Source organism: Terrapene carolina, unplaced genomic scaffold (assembly GCF_002925995.2).
Source record: "Terrapene carolina triunguis isolate 2854851 unplaced genomic scaffold, T_m_triunguis-2.0 Scaffold110, whole genome shotgun sequence".
NCBI classification, from domain to species: Eukaryota; Metazoa; Chordata; order Testudines; family Emydidae; genus Terrapene; species Terrapene triunguis.
Window position 1 is genome coordinate 6,353,356 of NW_020664461.1, and position 18,328 is coordinate 6,371,683.

General features: G+C 55.0%; 1 protein-coding gene across 5 annotated transcripts in view; it reads right to left on the reverse strand.

The window, feature by feature from the left end:
- SZT2 (SZT2 subunit of KICSTOR complex) overlaps positions 1 to 16,486 on the reverse strand; it is a 66,681-nt gene extending 50,195 nt beyond the window's left edge. For all 5 annotated transcript variants that reach the window (XM_026651910.1, XM_026651906.1, XM_026651907.1 and 2 more), the window contains exons 1-14: positions 16,331 to 16,486; positions 15,963 to 16,069; positions 15,403 to 15,613; positions 13,947 to 14,117; positions 10,092 to 10,323; positions 9,252 to 9,381; positions 8,500 to 8,642; positions 6,828 to 6,980; positions 6,097 to 6,211; positions 3,602 to 3,807; positions 2,937 to 3,161; positions 2,431 to 2,509; positions 1,655 to 1,752; positions 1,157 to 1,325 (exon numbers count right to left, since the gene is read on the reverse strand). In XM_026651910.1, the coding sequence (XP_026507695.1) occupies positions 1,157 to 1,325; positions 1,655 to 1,752; positions 2,431 to 2,509; positions 2,937 to 3,161; positions 3,602 to 3,807; positions 6,097 to 6,211; positions 6,828 to 6,980; positions 8,500 to 8,642; positions 9,252 to 9,381; positions 10,092 to 10,323; positions 13,947 to 14,117; positions 15,403 to 15,613; positions 15,963 to 16,069; positions 16,331 to 16,415 (2,124 nt within the window). In that variant the 5' untranslated portion in view covers positions 16,416 to 16,486. The remainder of the gene's footprint in view (positions 1 to 1,156; positions 1,326 to 1,654; positions 1,753 to 2,430; positions 2,510 to 2,936; positions 3,162 to 3,601; positions 3,808 to 6,096; positions 6,212 to 6,827; positions 6,981 to 8,499; positions 8,643 to 9,251; positions 9,382 to 10,091; positions 10,324 to 13,946; positions 14,118 to 15,402; positions 15,614 to 15,962; positions 16,070 to 16,330) is intronic.
- Between the last annotated feature and the right edge of the window lie 1,842 nt (positions 16,487 to 18,328).

Sequence of the window (18,328 nt, forward strand, 5' to 3'; positions counted from 1 at the left end):
GGGCAGGTGTAGGAGAGCTGGGAGCTCCAGGGTCCCCCTCCAGTGGCGGCCCCAAGCTGCGGTGTCCAGAGCTCTGCACCTCCTTTCTCAGTCACTGTGTACACCACCACCATCCTGCCTGTCACTCGAGCGTGTAACCTGGGCATCACCTTTGACTAAGACTCTCTTTAGATCCTCACATCCGGCTATCTGTCTCTCCAATTCTTTCTCCACAGCATCTGTAAAATAGGGCCTTTCCTAGACCCGCACATAGCTAAAGCACTCATCCAGGTGCTAATCACTCCACATCTCAATCGCGGCAACATTCTCCTCCTGGCCATGACAAATGCAGCCAGTGCTGCTGTAGAGATCATTTTCTTACCCCGTTGCTTTGACCAAACTCCTTTCGTTGCAACCCTTCACCGGCTCCCCTTGCTCTACTGCATCAAATGTAAGCGACTTGCTTTCACTTTCTCTCTCTCGTTCATGACTGTGGTGTTCACTCCTGCCTCTCACCATCCCATGAGGCCAGCCTCCCTCACCCACTTGGCATACGTTCAAACAAACACCGTTGTGCCTTTCTCCCATGCTGCCCCTCACCCTTGGGAGGAGCATCCCATAAACATCTGCAAAGCTGCCTCACTACCCTCCTTCAAATCTCCCTTAATGATTTATCCTCACGCCTAGGAGCCGTAGTCATGGGCTGTGCTAAGCGGTGCACAGATAGAACAAAGACAGCCCCTGTGCCAGAAAGCTTCCAGTCTGAGCATAAGACAAGAGAGATGGGTACAGGCAGACAGGGGAGCACACAGAGACAGCGAAACCCTATTTGTCACCATGATGGGCAGTGGGTTCAGCGCACCAGCAGCCGGTTGTCATAGTTCTGTGGGTATCACAGCAAAGGAGAGCTTTGAAAAAGGACCACCAGATAGCTTTAACCTCCCCAGGTCTCCTTGGCCATGATGCCCAGAAAAGACCTGACAACGGCAAGGCCGCAGGGGTGCTGAGACCTCTGCCCGTCCTGCTGAGGGATACTGTCCCACTGTTTCCCTGCACTTTGCCATCTGTCCGACCCATCTAATGTCCCACGCTTAGAAAATTTTGGTCTGTATTTGCACGGGGCCTGGACAATGGGGGCCCAGCACGTCACTGGGCTCACCAACCCTTGGAGACTCACAGCTTTGGGGATCTTCTGGTAGGGCAGCCCTTGGAGATACCTCCAGTTCTCAGCAGTGCTGCGGATGTGGCCACTCTGTGGTTCCACCCAGCACTCAGTGACCAGGTTCAGCTCGGTGTCCATTTCGATGGCCTCCACCTCTGTGTCATTGTCATCATCTGTAGAGAAGCTGGAGAACAGCGTAGGTGGGGTGAGCATCCTGCACATCCAGGTGTTTGCTCAGGCCTCTCCACCGTGCTGCACGGGCTCCAGACACCCCCCAGGGCAGCACCACCCGCCCCCCGAGAGCCGGCATCAATGGCTAGCCCGCCCCCACAGCAGGACATGCCCAGCGAGGCACAAGGGCACTGCAGCTCCAAGCAGTCACAGCCCAACAGCTGCCAAGGGTGCGCTAGGTACGAGCCCTCCCCATCCCCACACACTGCCTGACAGGCCCGAGGCCAGGAGCCAGAGGGGCTGGCTCTCAGTGCTACCTGGGAGGCTGATCCCTGACCTCACCTGTCCTTGGTGGAGGTGGAATGTGGCGGGAAGAGGACATACTGGACGACGCAAGTGTGCTTCTCTCTGCCGCTGCTGTCGTCACTGGAGGAGTCACTCTGTGGCCAAGACGCTGCATGAGCCCGACTGGCAACAACGGCACCAATGCGTGCCTACCCCCTGCCTCCACCCAACCCCTCTGCCCCGTCACTGTGCCCCCGAAACACAGCCCACCGCTGGACCAGCAACAACAGCACCAATGCGTCCCTACCCCCTGCCTCCACCCAACCCCTCAGGCCAGTCACTATGCCGCCAAAACACAGCCCACTGCCAAATCCGTCTCCTGTCGCCGCTCCCCCAGATCCCCAAATCCCTCTGACCCACTTCCCCATGCCCCTGCATCAGCCCACCCCCATACCCCCAAATCCCATGTGACACAGCCCACCACACCCCTCTGCCCCCATCCCCACACCTCCCCCAACACAGCCCACCCCACATCCACACACCTCCTCCAACACAGCCCACCTTCAAATTCCCCCTCCCCCAACCCCCACACCTCCCCCAACACACCCCACCCCCAAGTCCCCTCCCTGTGGCAGGGAAGTGGAGAGGGAGCCTACGCCTTTACAGCAGAGAACCCCCCAGTGCTCCATGGGACCCTTCAGCCCCAGGGCTGGGGAGGAGACAGGAGCCGCTGAGCCCCAGGGAAGTGAGTGGGTCTCCCCACGCTCGTTCCCATGGGGTCTCAGAGAGCATGTCCCCCTGGAGGGGCTGGGTGGGGCAGGGACAGGACTCACCCGTATGGGCAGCTCCAGCACCATATTGATAATTCCGTCTCCACTGGATGCAAAATGGAAGCCCTCTGACAAACGGACCCTGGGCAGCACCAGAGAAAAACACTGGGAGATGAGCAACTCCTCCGCTCCCCCTCCCCCGAGAGGAGCCCCTCAGCCACAGGAACTCCTCAGGGCCCCCCCACAGGGACTGGATCCGAGCCAGCCCCGACACACCGGGAGTAGCTTGGCACATTACAGACACAGCCCAGACAGAAGCAGAGGCCAGGCCATGGTGCCGTGCTCCAGGAGACGCCTCCTGCGCCCTCACGTCAGGAAACCCACTCGCCCTTAGCGGGGGGCAGCAGGACTGGGCAAACCCCCCAGACCCAGAATCCGAGCCGTGCTGAGATGGGTTATGGGACCCCAACCCAGCCTCAAACCATCCGGCCCTGCCCTGGGGTCTGCACCTTCGGAAAGGGCAGCTCCCCGCCCGCCAGCTCCCTGCCCCCCTCAGCCGTGACACTTACTCGGTGAGCGTGGACAGGAGATGGGCTACGGCTGCGATGGGCACGGCTGGGGCCAGCCCCGACTGGATGCACCAGATCCAGCGCTGGTGATAGAAGTAGCGGGAGAGCGAAGCCAGGGTGGAGGAGGCGGTGCGGTTGGCCACCATGGTGAGGGGGCCGGACACAGGGGGGTGCTCCAGGGTGAGGATGAAGGGAGCCCGGTAGTCGGAAGGCAGCTTCTCATACCTAGGAGGGCAGAAGGGAGAACGACCAGCCGAGAGGGAAGGGTCCCCAGACAAGGCCTGCACTTCTGGACGGCTGGCTTGATCCTGGCTCTAACACCACAGGGGCGGCAGCAGGAAGGCTGGGATCTGCTCCACTTCAGTCCCCTCTCTGGGGCCAGTGATCCTCTCTCCCCCTCCCTTCGCTCTAGCCAGGTTCGGATTCTCAGCACAGCGCTGACCGCAAGCCCTGAGAGTCACAGCCACAGCTCTGTCAGAGAACGTGCCCGCGGAACCCACCCAAGGGCACAGGCTCCCCCGCCGCCAGCAGCACCAGCCTTCCACGGGCCCCTCCTCGGGCACAGGGCAAACCCAGACTGCGGTTCCCCTCCCCACCCCGACTACTAAGCAAGATGACCCCCGGCAGCCTGTTGCCCCTCTGCCCCACTAGCCCACCGCCACTACCTGATCAGGAGCTTCTCCAGCGGCTTGTGCAGCACTACAAGGCAGGGCCTGTCTGAGAGGGCTGGCGGGGCCCCAGCCACGGGCGGGGACTTCGAGGGAGAGCTGCTGCCAAAAGTTTTCCTCTTCACTTTGGGAGTCGCCTCTTTGCTCTGGACCCTGTGGGGGAAGCGCAGCTGCAGGATCCGGTCCTGTAACTCCTCCACTATCTGCAGGACAGAGGTAAAAGGAAGCCTGAGCAGCTCTATTTAGGGATCACAGGGTGTCTGCATTGCACACTACACCCAGATCCCGACTGAGATTTGAGCCCAAGCCCCCCTTCCATCCACGAAGAGATCAGTCTGACCCGGGTCGGCGGGCACTCAGAGCCTGGGGCCTAGGACCCTGCTAGGGGAGAGGGTCAGATCCTGAGTCAGCCACAGCTCAGGCTGAAGCCCTCTCGTTTTGCAGCATGGCTGCAGGTCCAGCCACAATCCGAAGGGCTGCGCAGCATGGTGTGGACGTGTTAGCCCATCTGAGGGAGCCAGGCCCAGCCAGTGCAAACCCAGATTTACAGTGAAGCATGGATGCTCAAGCAGGGCTTGGAAACATCAAGTCTACAAGTCTGAGTCCTGCGGACTTGGGCTTAGCTACGTCCATGCTGCCTGCTGTAGAGACAAGCAACTCGACGTGAGCTGCTAGAGCAGTGCCTTGGCAAAGAGGGTGAATGTGATCCTGGGATGTACAGACAGAGGAGCAGTGAACAGTGGGGTGATTTTACTTCTGTATGTGAAATTGGTGAGGCTGATACTGGAATACAGAATCCCGTTCTGGGTCCACATTTTTAAATGGACATTGAAGATTGGAGAGGGGGCAGAAAAGAGCCACAAAACTGCTCTGAGGGCTGGAGAACATGCTTTATAGTGACAGGCTTACAGAGCTCACACTATTCAGCTATCAGAGAGAAGACTGCAAGGTGGCTGGATTGCAGTGACAAGTACTTCCCAGGGGAGGAGACACCCGGTACCAAAGGGCTCTTTAACTTGGGACAGGAACCACCAAAAGCTGGTGGCTGAAGCCAGACAAATAAGGCAGAATTGTTTTTCAATCCGTGAGGGTGACTAACCCCTGTAACAGTCTGCCGAGGGAGGAGATGGACTCTCCAGCTGGAGGCCTTTCTGAAGAAATGATTTAGCCAAACAAGTTATTGGCTCAGCACAGGGGTAGCTGGGTGAAGTGTAATGGTCTGTGTCACACAGCAGGTCAGACTAGATCATCACAATGGTCCCTTCTGGCCTTAAACACTATGAATTAACCACCCCTTCCCCACTCCTGATCAACAAACAGCTCTGCTCTGTGGAGAGAGGCACCAGGGAAACCACTCCCTACTCTTGCCCCATTCTGGGTCTGCAAGAATGCCATTACACAGGCACTGCCAGATGGGTCCAGACCACAGCTCTGCCTAGCTCCGTGTCCTGGCTCCAACGGCTGCAGACAAAGGTGCAAAAACCCTGCTGTCGCACGTGGGGGATAATCTGCCCCCATAATGGTCTCTTCCTGATTTCTAGTAGTTACAGGTTGGGTTAAGCCCCAAAGTGCAAGGTTTTTTAGGGTATTCTGTACCCACGTAAAGGCCCTACCCCTCTTTGAATCTTGTTAAGTTCTCGCCTCAGCAACTTCCTGTGACTTCCAGAGTCAAATTTCCTTTTATGTTTTTAATTTGCCACTTTTCAACCTCATTGAATGTGCCTTATTCTTGTGTTAGGAGACAGAACAACGCTCCCAACTGCCTTTCTTTAGTCCACTCCTTTCAGAGACCTTTATGAAGTCACCTGCTGCGCTGTCTGGTCTGCCATATCTGCAGGGAGTTTCACTTTTCTCTGCCTCCTTTCCCTTTCCAGACCATTAAAGGACACAGGACCTAGTACAGATCCTGCGGGCACCAGGATGAAAACTGAACATTTAATCCTACTGTTTCCGGTCTCCTTCACAGATCCTGATCCCTCACTTTGCCTCTCAGCCCATGACATCTTAGCTTCTTAGTAGCCTCCTGCCTGGGACTTTGTCAAAATCTAAATTATGTTAACTAGTTTTCTCTTCTAGCCACTACTTTACTAATGCTCAAAGAATTCTAATAGCTCAGTGAGTCATGGTTTTCCTCTGCACAAACCAAGCTGGTTAGATCAAATCATATAATCTTCAGATGTTTTATTTTATTATTTTTAATCATCATTTTGACCTGTTTACCGGGCACAGATGTGAGGCTTACTAGTCTGCAATTCCCTGGATCACCCTTGGAGCCTCTTTAAAATACAGGTGCAGTATCTTGCCACCTTCCAAATCTCTGCTACAGCAGCTACATTTTAAATTCCTTTGTCCCAAATCCCAAACAGCTGCCTGGTCAAGGTGTCAGCTCTGTAAATACATCCACCTGCTTCTTCTCCATGCCAGCCCCCCCACGCCTCCCAGGCAGCTCACTCTGTTCCCACTGCCCCCAAAGCATTCTCCCTCAGACTCACCTGGTTCCTGGCCTGGGCAGGAGTCCCGATGGGGAACCCTAGCCGGAGAACCATGCAGGGAGCTTTGGAGATGATCCGTACCACATAGAATGAGGAAGGAGCTGGATCCTCAGAGCTGGAAGAGGAGTTAGTCACTGACTGGGTAGCAGGGAGAATGGTCTAACCGGGCGGCATGGCCTTGGCGGCAGAGCTCTAGCTGCTCTGGGGCCCGATGCAGAGTGGATGCTCCTTCCCCAGCTGCGAGGTCAGAGAGTTCCCTGCTATGGGCGAGCTGCAAGCTGGGTTTGGAGTCAACCAGCGCTGGGGTCAGCCAGGTGGAGCCGAACGGGCCCTGCTAGCAGGGATCAGCCTGTACTATTTTCATTTCACAGCACGAGGGGCATGCAGAGAGCTGCTGAGTCAGATGCACTCCAGGGTCCCAATGAGAGAGGACAGAGTACTGCCATGGGGGTTACAGCTGGAAGGCTTTCTGGCAAGAGGAGGGGCTGCGCTCAGGTTAGCAGGGGCTGGCCCTGGCAGATGGGGCAGAAAGGGGGCCAGGAGCAGACAGAGGGGAAGAGGGCTCTAGCAGCGCACGGAAGGGAGGGGAATGGGGCACACCTGAATGGCAGTTCCAACAGCCCATGAGCCATGGTGTTAGTGCGCGAAAGGAACCCTGACTCCTCCCCTGCCCGCCAGGCTCTCTATGGAGCACAGCAGAAGCAGCACCCTGTGTACACGGAGCCTCTCACCTGGGCATCAGTTTGACGTAGGAGTAGCCTTCCACTAGCACAAAGCTGCTCCAGTCCCGCAGCAGGGAGGTGAGTGCCGAGTGGGAGATGCGGCACTGGATGGTGCTGTACCGGCCATTGTTGCCTGGTGTGTGCAGGTGCTTTGGGACGGGTCTGTGAAACACACCAGTGCGTCACTAGCCCAGCCCTCCTGTCTGCTCCCACCATGGCCCAGGAAGGGCCCCTGCAGAGCCCCTGGCCCATTCACCCTCCCTCACTAGCTTGGGCAGGATCAACCTGCTCCTCCCCGACCCACACCCACAGGCTGCCACTAACGCCTCTCCTGCTGTGCTGTCTGGCTCTGCCACATCTGCAGGGAGTTCCACTGTTCCGCTGTCACAGGAACCCTGCTCTCCCCCTAAGCTGATCTGCTACTTCCCCCTCTGTACAACGGAGGGGGCATTACCTACCTGCTTCCCAGGGACCTATGGGGTAAGCCTTTGATCAGGGCTGGGGATTAGCCACACTGATCCTTGGCTGGGATGAGCCCCCCTGCTAACAGGGCACCCTCCCTTCCTTGGCTTCAGATGATGTCAGGGTGGGCAGCAGGCCACTGTGTCAATCTGAGCCAATGGAGCTTTGCAGACACCTGCCATAATTTCGGGACATGCAGAGACAGACTCCAAACTGGCCCCGCGCCGGGAAGCTCCGGCTCTCCAGAGGTTCCAGGCCCTGGGCTCTGCCTGAGGCAGGAATCAGAGCAGACTCCAGCCGTGTTTTACGGAAATGAGGGCCATTGTGAACAATTGGCAGCCCCCTTCTCAGCAGGACACAACAGGCTGTACCTGTCCTTTGATCCCCCTGGAAGAGGCCACAGCCCCTCTATACTGAGTCCTGGGCTACACTAGAGTTAGGTTGACGTAAGGCAGCTTATGCTGCCCTAACTCTGTGAGCATCTACACTAAAATGCTCCCGCCGACGTAACTCGCCCACTACAGGACTTAACTCCACCTCTGCGAGAGGCTTAGGTCACTGTAGTTAGGTCGACCCAGCATCAGCATAGACACTGCGTTGCTTACATCAAGTGTGGCTGCCTTTCAGGAGCCGTCCCACAGTGCCCCACATCGACCGTACAATCGGTGCGAGTGCTCCTGGGGAGGACACGCACCACTGACACACGGAGCACAGTGTGGACATGCGGCGCTGTACATCCACGTAACTTAGGTTGACATAATTTTGTAGTGTAGACACACCCTGAGCTTCTCCACCCTGCAGGGAGGCCTACTGAGCCACAGGGTGAAATTCCAGCTGGGAGGCCCACAGGAGATCTGGCAGAGACAAACCCTGAGGGCACCCAACACTCTCAGGAGCTGCCTCTCTTCTCCCCTCCCCCTCCAGCCAGGATGCCTTCCCAGCCTGCAGAGGGTTAATGCACAAACAGCATGGTCTCCTCAGGCTAATGGGCCTTCCCATGCCTGAGAGCCCAGCCTGCTACTGCCTGTGCTGTGTAGCTAGCAGACACCTTCCCAGGGCCCTCCTGTGCCCAGAGTAATCCTGCATAGCCCCCTTCTGTCAGCGAGGCAGCGCCCGCAGGCTCTGGCTGCATAGCCAGGCTCCCGCTGTCCCTAGGGCTGCTTTCCTACCCACAGCGACGTGTCCAGGTCACGCTGCCCTAGCCCCACCACAGACGTACGTGTCATGCTCCAGCATGAGGACAATCCGATGCATATGCAGCCACCTCTGCCAGAAATTAGCATCCATGGAGAGGATGGGCTTCCAGTAGGAGGCAAACTGTGAATGGCTGCAGTCAGAGCCGCTGTGCTGCAGGGACAGCACCTGAGAGACAGAGAGAAAGAGCTCAGCCGCAAGCTGTTGGTTTCCCCACGGAGAAGGTCCAGGCCTCCCCGGAGTCTGAGCCTAGCAGGCTGGCTGAAGAGCATTACATTGTCTCTGGGGAGAATGAATGCTTTCAGCAACATAACTGAGCAATGCAGCTGGACAGCCAGTATGGGCTTCCTCACCGATGGGAAGGCATCCCAGACGCACCGAGGCAGGCTGAGCCTGCGGCACTCCTGCCCTCTCTAGCTGGAGTGCACCTGGCGTACACACCACACGCTCGCTGGAGAACACTCTGCACGTTGCCTAGAATGGGCAGCCTGCTATTCACCCCAGGGGCTTTCCAGGAGCAGCTGCTGGAGCAGACACCCTAAGCTGGTGCCATGGAGTGCATAATGTTCGGGAAAGGACATCAGAGAAGTGCCGGTTCACACAGCATCATGCGGAAGTGGAGCAGTGCAACTGTTAGCAAGGAGAACAGCCTACGGGCCGTTCCTGTGAGTCACAGCTACCATGGCAGCCACCTGCACGGATCAGCCCTCTGACACAAGGATACAGAACAGAAGGGCACCTGTTCCCAGGGCTCTCAGGAAAGGGGAGGCGGCGTACCGGGGTGGTGGAGCCCGGTGGGATGTAGAAAAGCGGCACTCCATTCTTAGTGCTCTCAGGGATGGTGAAATGCTCTGGAACGGTGTCAAAAGACTGCAGGTGAACCAGCATCTGATCTGTCTGGTTGATGCTGCAAGACAAAAGCCATCGTTAAGTCTCTGGGGCGCTCCCAGCCGATCGACCATTCAGAGCTGTGCTGCCTGCACATGTGGCACTGCAAGGCCAGCTGGGGGCATGTCCTTGGGGGAAGCAGGATTCCCCCAGGCCTGGCAAAGGGCACACTAGAGGGAGCCGGATGCAGCAGCCCACCCCCCAGGCGAGAGAGCTCAGCAACAGCAAGAGGAGTTAGGAAAGGGTTCGGCCGAGTCCTTCCCTCAAGGTACAGCAGGCAGGGAACAACTGCGCAGAACAGGGGTAGATGCCCCAGCCTCTGCAGAGCTTGGGAACACTGGGGAGTGACACAAGTCATCCGGGATCAGCAACACACCCCACCTACCTGAGAGAGAATCACCCACAGCTCTGACCTTCAGAGCAAGGCAGCATTGCAGGGTGGTGCCAGGGGCACACATCCCCTGCTCACTGCCCAGCCCCTCCCAATGCCTGGGGTCTGGTTAATGACAGCAAACAGAGCAGGGCCCAGGGAATGCAGCACCGTCGGCTCTGGGAATCCTACTGCCTAGGACACAAGTCCGTTCAAGTCCCTCTTCCCAATCGGTGTTCCTCTTCAGGCCACCCCCACTGGGGGGCCCAGGTGAGCAGGGAAAGGGGGTGCAGAGGCATCCTGGAGCCAGCAGGTGCTGGGGTCAGACTACGAGAGCTGCAGGGAACGGCCAGGCTCACCTCTGCAGTGTGTTCCAGAAGCGACGGATCACTGTAGTGCGGTACAGGCTGGTGATAGGCTTCCTCATGGTGCAGCTGATATCATGCAGGATGTCATAGCTGCCCTCCATTGTCACCTCCACCCAGGTACTGCGCTTGGAGGGGTCCAGGGGCCATGCCGCCACAGCCAGGTATTCTATCCGCATGTTGTGCTTCCACAGCAAGACCAGTTTCACTTCCAGCTGGGAGCCGCCTGCGTGGGATGAGAACAGGGCCGTGAGGGGCTGCGATCAAGCTCACCACCCAGGCCATGACCCAGCAGCACCACCTCTTGCCCCCAGATACAAGATTCAACTGACATGGGGCCCCTGAACAGGTAAGAGGATTCCCGGAATCCTTTGGGTGGGATGGTCCCTCTCCTCCATGGGGTCAGGGCCGAACTCAGCACCCCCAACCTGCCCTAAGCACAATGCACCCAGGCTCTGCTCTGACTCCCCAGCAATGGGAGCTCCACAACACCCCCTGGCAGCTTGTTCTGGCATCCAGCTAAACGAGCCCCCTCCTACTTACCCTGGCCTTTCCCTTCGACCACTGCTGCCTGTTCTGCGCCCCACAGCATGGGAGAACAAGTGGGCCCAGGCCCACTCAAATACCACTCTGAACTGGCAGAGGCTACTCTGTCCTGTACAGGTGTCATCCTAACCCCCGATCACATTCCAATCACACACTGAGTGAGGGGACGTGTGGTTCATTCTCGTGCGCGCGCCCCCAGGGAGAGAGGTGTTTGTGCAATACAGCGTTTTGCTGGGGAGCTGTTTTGAAATGCACACACTGCTGTGTGCGTGTCACAGACACGCACCTGGCCTTTGGAATGAGAGACCAGTTCCTCAGGCAGGCTCAGACTGGAAAAGCAGAGCTCTGTCTCCTGCACAAACGAGCTTTTCCCTTGTGAAGGAAGCTCCATGGTGCCGGAGGAGCAGAGCGGTCAGCCAGAGGCTTCATCCTGGAGCTTCAGGCTCTCAGACGTGCTGGGCTTAGGCCATGGAGCACTATGCACACTAGGGCCAAGACCCTGCCCCTAACTCAGCAGTCTATAGGAAGCCAATGCAGAGCGTAGGACAGATGTGGTTTGCTCACGAGTACGGGATACTGCAGCACTCGGTACCAGCTGGAGTTCCCTGAGGCCTGACAGCCTTCATGTCACACTGGTCCCATCTCTCCCCAGACATGCCTGCCCCAAAGTGAACAAGCCAGCCTGCCCCACGGGCTGTTGTCCAAAATCCTTCGGCTCTTTGGGGTCTGCTCCAAGCGCTCCATTCCCTCACTGGCAGAGTGATGGCAGCGCCCAGGGAGGACCTAGCCGGGCCAAGGGAGCAGAACACCCATCCCACATGCTAGCCTATGGACGCAACCCAAACAAACAGGTCATCGCACTGCCGACTCATTCACTCGCTCCCCCACTAGGTCCCCAGTGCTGCACAGCTAGCAGGGCTTATCAAACCTTTCCTCGGTGAGTGGCTGGAGATGCTAAGCCATCAAAGGAGGTAAGTCACTGGTCAGAAGCCAATCATCCCAACCAGACCTGATGCAGTGCTGCCTGCCTGAGTCTGCAGCCAGCCTCAGCTTCCTCTGCACAGAACTACCCAGAGCAAGAGTGACATTAACCAGACTCTGGTCAGCAGCTGCCCAGAACCACACCCACAGCAGTGACACCAAGAAGAGAGAGTCTGGTCAGCTCCATTCTGCTGCTGCCTAATAGTGAGGCATGCTTCTCCTTTGCAGAGGCTGTGCTGATTACACCATCATGTCCAATTTTCCAACCATTTTATAATTCTATTTTAAAAACTGTTGTTTCAACTAATGTACACAGTGCTAGTTTACATGCCAGAATTCCCAGGAACATCCTACAGGATGCAGATACAACACTTGCTGCCCTCTGAGCCTCCGGCATAGGTGTAGATTTTAAACAACAGACTGCAATTTTTTGTTAGCTCATATACTTCATTCCGAAGCTCTTTCAGCACACCATCTGGCCCAGGTGACTTGTCACTCTATTTGTTCCAGCAACTCTACTTTTGACACTTCAGTCCCTGACAGTGCTTCATCTTTACTATCCGAGAAGAGCAGGTATCTCCCCAATATCCTCTGAGCTGAAGACTCTTGCAAAGAACTAATTAAACTTTTCTGCTATGGCCTTATCCTTCTCAACTGCTCCCTTGTCTCCCAGCTAGGCAAGCAGACACACTGATTCTCCTGCAGGCGTCCTGTCTCTGCATATGCAAATGATTTCTTGCTATTTGTGTTTGGAAGTTTGCTCTTCAAAAGTCCTGTTCTCACCCTAGTTTACTCCGTACATTTCTCCTGCTGGAATTTATTTTTCTTTACATGGCTTCACTAAAGTAAGATTTCCATTTTCTCTCTCTCTCTCACTGTCTAGGAAGGACCAGGTACATTTATGGTGCTACTGAGATCCTGCCCATGCTATCATTTCTGCAGCCACTCACCTGGTTCTGCTGCAGCCACTGCTGTGCTGGCAGGAATGCAGAAGGCTTAGGCTAATGCAGTGGTTCCCAAACTGGGGTTCGAGAACCCCTGGGGGTTCACGAAATGTTCTCGGAAAAGAATTCCCTAATTGCGGACAGAGCTGTCCCTAGGGACCCCGGGCAGCATGGGGCCAGCAGCCTGAAGCCCCTGGACTTCCAAGAGCTAAGAGGATCAAAGCAAGCATATCTATCACACTGAGGAGATTTGAACTTCAAGACTCCTTATAAGAAATGGAAAGGGAGGGGGATATTTTTTGCTGTTTTTAAAATTAAATAGGCAGCTAGTATTGTTTTTAAAATTATTATGATGAATAAGTTTAAGCTTTGTTGTAACGTGCGTTGTTTGTCTGGACTGCTCAAGACCTGAATGCTTGTGTAGGAGGAACTCTTTGAGTTGGCTTCTTAAATACCTTCATGCTGTTTCACATCTGATACTCTTTGATGAAACATAGGAGCCTTGTCTTATAACCGACTTATTCCAAGTGATACAAGCTACGAAAGTGAGATCTTGGAAGAGTGTTGCCATTTTCATAATGTAATAAAAATACTGTAATGATAAATAAGAACATAAGAATGGCCCTACTGGGTCAGACCAAGGGTCCATCTAGCCCAGTATCCTGTCTTCCGACAGTGGCCAGTGCCAGGTGCCCCAGAGGGAATGAACAGAACAGGTAATCATCAAGTGATCCATCCCCTTTCGCTCATTCCCAGCTTCTGGCAACAGAGGCCAGGGACACTTAATAATAATTAGTGTGTAATAAGCATGTCATAAAAACAAATTTTATATTTCCAAGATCACTGCTTTTATAATTTATACTCAGGTAAACGAGAAAATCCCTGGAAATATTAATTTTTAGGAGGGGGTTCACGAGACTTGACATTTTAGTGAAAGGGGTTCACAGGTGGTTAAAGTTTGGGAACCACTGGGCTAATGTAAATACAGTGCTACTTGCTGGCAGCCACTCTCTTTGCATAAAGTGCTGCTATTTGCACCTTCCTAGTCTGCAGCCGTGGTTCAGTACTTGCGCCCATATCAGACCTTGCACCGCTGTCGCCTATGGGGCACCCCCTTACCCTGTAGCTGCTCCCCACCTCTGAACTGTTGGTATCTCCATACTGTGAGACAGGATTTGCCTAGCCGGCACACAAGCACCATGCAACCGCACAGGGCAATCCTGTGCATGTGCCATGGAGAACAAACTCCTTCCCCAAGACCATGGCTTCCTGTCCTCACCCCACCGAGGCTGGCCAGACTATGGCAAGCCTGCACTTAAGTCTGTGTAACCGGGAATGGAGCCCCAAGTCATAGAGCAGCATGGCGCAGGCAGATCACCTTTGGTGATGTTGACCTCACGGATGCTGTAGCCCTCACGCAGCCGGACAGAGACTATGCTCACGAGGTCTGCATGCACCTCCTTCTCTGTGTGCTTCTTCCTCCTCATGGCCAGAGCCGGGTTGCTGCTCGCAGACACCAGATGCTCATTGAACAGTCTGTGCTGGGATACTGCAAACAACAGCAGGCACACGGGTCACGCAGGGGCAGCTCCTCCACTCCCCAGCCTGCAGCAGGAGCCCAAGGCACTTGGCGAGTGCAGCTGTGGGACCCCTCCCTCCCTCCCAGTGAGCAGTGCATCCCTCCAGGCTCGCTCAGGAAGGGGACAGGAGAGGCCTGTTGGTGCAGAGGAGATCTGTAACAGGGCAGGGGCCAAGCCTGAGCACATGATGGGCCAGGCGTGATAATCAGGACCAGCACTACAGGGTGATGCATTTAACCAGACAGGAATGGCAAGGCCGCTGCACTAATCCAGGCAGGGATCCATTTTCCCCTGTCCCTAGGGAGTCTCATGCCCACCCTGGGTGCTGTATAATGACCAGTTAGTAGGGCCTGACAGCCTTCACTGCAAGGTTTAACAACTAACAGCTTTTAAACAGCACCTGAACCCCTCCCCCCAGTCCTTCAGGCCAGACTCCCTCTGAACCAGCATGGGAAATCTCAACCACCCCCACAGACAGCAGGCATTTTCCAAGAACTGCTGATGCTTCTGAGCCTTAAGGCCAATTTTCAATTGACATAAAAGTGTCACAAAGTGTCGTGTCCCACCGCATCCTCAGTGGGAGCACCCAGATGCTGGCATTGTGGCCATCTCTGGTGACCATAACCTTGTAAGCCAAGTTCCCATGTGCAGACATGGTCTGGATGTGCTCTGCAGAGCGCAGCCAACCAGGTCAGCGTTCAGAGGGCCTCCATGTGCAAAGGGGCCAGTGAGTGTTTCCTCACCCTCGCTGTACTCCCGTGGCAGGGGGGATTGTGCTCAGGCTTGCACAAACATTCCCCTTTGGGCTGGGTAGGCAAGCTGAGAGCAGTAGTGAGAAAGGCACGTTAGCACCCAACTCCCCAGCTAATGCTCCCTAAAGCAGCATGCCCCAGGAAGGGAGCCACAGAGATTCTGCTCCAGCATCCAGTAGTGTTCAGAGCCTCGAGAAGGCCTAGAATTCTGCGGGCCCTGACCACATGCTCCAATCCACTGAGCAGTGTGCTTGTTAAGCTGTCCTCCCCAGACCGAGCTCTCGGGGCTGCTGGAGAAAAGAGGACCACTCCCTTGCCTTGTGTGCACTGCAGTAGGTAGAAGGGGCTGGAAAAAGGTTCTCACCACTGCCTCCCTCACCCACTGCTATTGGAAACTATCAGGAAAGGGTACGAAGGGGACATTGATGTATCCAGGCCCCACCACATGAAGAAATTCCAGGCCCCCCCATCCGATGGAGCAGGACACACATGCTCGCCTCACCACAGTAATACTCTGGGTTCAGGGACTCCCCGGTGCGCAGGAAGGAATACAGCAGGAAGGCCTTGTGATATACATTGAGGTCGAGGCTTAAGGGATCCAGCTCAGGGCAGGTAGACAGGTATGCACCAAAAGTTGCCATAGCAATAAATTTCATCAGTTCCACATTGGGGACGTGGCCAAAGCTGCAGTCATATGAGTAGACTCCGCCCACCTGAGAAGGCATGGGAGAGAGATCCACATGAGACAGAGCAAAGGAGGGGAGAGGAGAGAGAGAAGCAGAGGTAAGCTCCACTCCATCCTGCTAGGGGTGAGTGAGCATCAAACCCCCAGAAGGGAGAGCACATACCAGCACACACAGCACGGTGCCCAGAGCCCCTGCCCTGGATTGGCATCCCCGTCCCCACTCCCCACCAGAGGTTAGCCATCTCCACCCCCACCCCTTGCCCCAGACTGGCATATCTACACACACGGTGCAGCATCCCACGCCCACCCTCCGCCTCAGACTGGCCAGCACACCGGCATACACGGTGCAGTCTGCAGTGCCCCCGCCCCAGGCATACCTGCACAAAGGAGCAGGCCACAGTGCTACTCCGCAGCTGGTTGAGCAGAGTCTCACACACAGCCACGTCCGGGACACTGGTCACACCATCTGTGATTATGATGATACCTGGAGGTAACAAGGCACCATCTCAGAGCACCGTCCCTCATTTGTGATCAGACTCCCCACCCTACACCCCCAATGCAATCGCTGGCTTTATCTGCGTTACCACACCACAATGGGATCATGAAATGCTGCACCGCAGAGCTGCTGCCCTGAAGCCTTGCCCTTCCCCCATCTGAAGGGCCTAACATGACTCTTTGGGCATGAGGGCTAGAGGGATACAGAATTCCAGGCGAGCCTCCCTGGAGCCCAGGAGGTGGAACTAACCTGCACTGGAGTTGGAAGGCAACAGCTGCAGTGCTAAGATCCCCTGTCGGATCATGCTGACGAGGCCAATGTCAGCAGTGACCATGGAGACACCCGACTTCCTTCCAGAGGGTTCCTGTATGGCACAAGGACTCTCCTGGCTGAGGGGCGACAAATCTACCTAGCAACGAGAAACCAACGAGATGCCGTCAGCCACACTCTGACCCTGTTCCACCCACTCCTTTTGCAGGTGCCCTGGAGTCTAACAGCCCCATACATTACCCCAGCCCTAGTGTGATTAAAGGTTAGTACTATGCTAACCTTTAATCTTCTAGCCCTTCTCAATCCCCTTAATGTGGCTTTCCCCTGAGCTCTCACTCCTACTGGCCCCTAAGAAGGCTTCTATGGTGTTATATGCCCAATATTCTGTCTGAGCAGAGCCTGGGCTTACCAGATCACCCCATGGGGTGAGTAGAGGAGGAGATGCCGGGGCCACTAGACTTCTGCAGTCAGCACTAGGAGATGTATGTCTACACTGCCATTAGACCTGACAGCTGACTTGGGCTCGCGGGGCTCAGGCTGTGGGGCTGTTTCATGGCAGTGTACACTTCTGGGTTCGGGCTGCAGCCCAAATAGGGTCCCAGAGCTCGGACTGTAAGCCAAGCCTGGAAGTCTACACGGCAAGGAAACAGTTGCACAGCCCAAGCACCAGTCAGCTGGCACAGGCCAGCCGCAGGTGTCTAATTGCAGTGTGGACAGACCCTAACTCCTTCAATCTAGTGCAAGCTGCATCTCTCTCAGTGCAGCGTGAGGTCTCTCTTCCAGGGCATCTAAGAAATGTAGGTCTCTTTTACCCTGTCTGGGGCACTGCTCCTGGAGGCGCTGAGGACTCAGGTCATAAACAAATGTGTACCTATGTGCTTAGATCTGTACAAGCAGAACAAGTCCTGTTACAAAGACGGATACAAATGCTGCCCTGTCTTTCCCGTCATTTGCCCAAAGGCTGTTGTGGGTGAAAGAGGGTGTGTGGTCCTGGGGTACATAAACATTTGTCATGTAAAACCAAGAGCAGCCATGGGCCCTCCTGGTCTGGGATGGCTTGGGACAGCTCTGCCAGCCTCATCCCATATAACTATTATTTTGTACTCTTGAACCAGGTAAGGGTAAAAAACCTTCCCAGGCACAATCACAGGGCTGCTCTCGGCTGGGGAAAGATACATGATCAGCAAAAATTAAAATCCCTCAGTGCGCATCGATACCCCTTTAATTTGTTGGATCCAATAAAGTCATCAGTGTTTGCTGGCAAGGACACAGTCAACTGAAAATCTAGGCAACTTCAAAAATAAAAAAAAATAAATTCCAGTTCTAGCATATCCTCTGCTTCAGAGCCTCCTGCCCAAGGCCACTGCCAGTTTCTGTGATTTTACAACGACTCTTGTTTATAAGTGTTTCTCTTCTTCCCCCCCCACACTCCGTGTGTGTGGCAGAATGCCATATAAACAGGGGCTGCTGAGTCTATCAGGAACACAATGAGTGGACTTGGCACAAAATGCTGACAAAGTACCTGTCAAACAGAATCTCCACAAGTCTCCTTCAGTTCTAGAAATGATAACTGTTACTCATGACATTAGCAGGTCAAACGTTTCCAGTCAGAATATGAAGTTTATGGTACCCCTTTAAATGTGTGACTCTCTGTCTAAGGTTCTCACAAACCAGCAGCAGCCACCTAAATACAGAAGCAGCTTCTGCTTTCACTACCCTGAATTTGAGCAATTTTGTTCTTGTATTAAGCCCCGATGCTGAAAACACTACACAAGCATATAACTTTACAATGAGATTGCTCTTGCGCATAAAGTTACACACTGTGGCACTCTGTACCTCAAAGCAGCACCTTGGAGCCCCCATATTCACACTGTCATACAATTATGATCTATTTCATACAAAGCATGGCATGTAAACTATTATATGAAAGGTCATGATCTGCTGACACCCATTGTTCTGTGCAAATACATATATCAT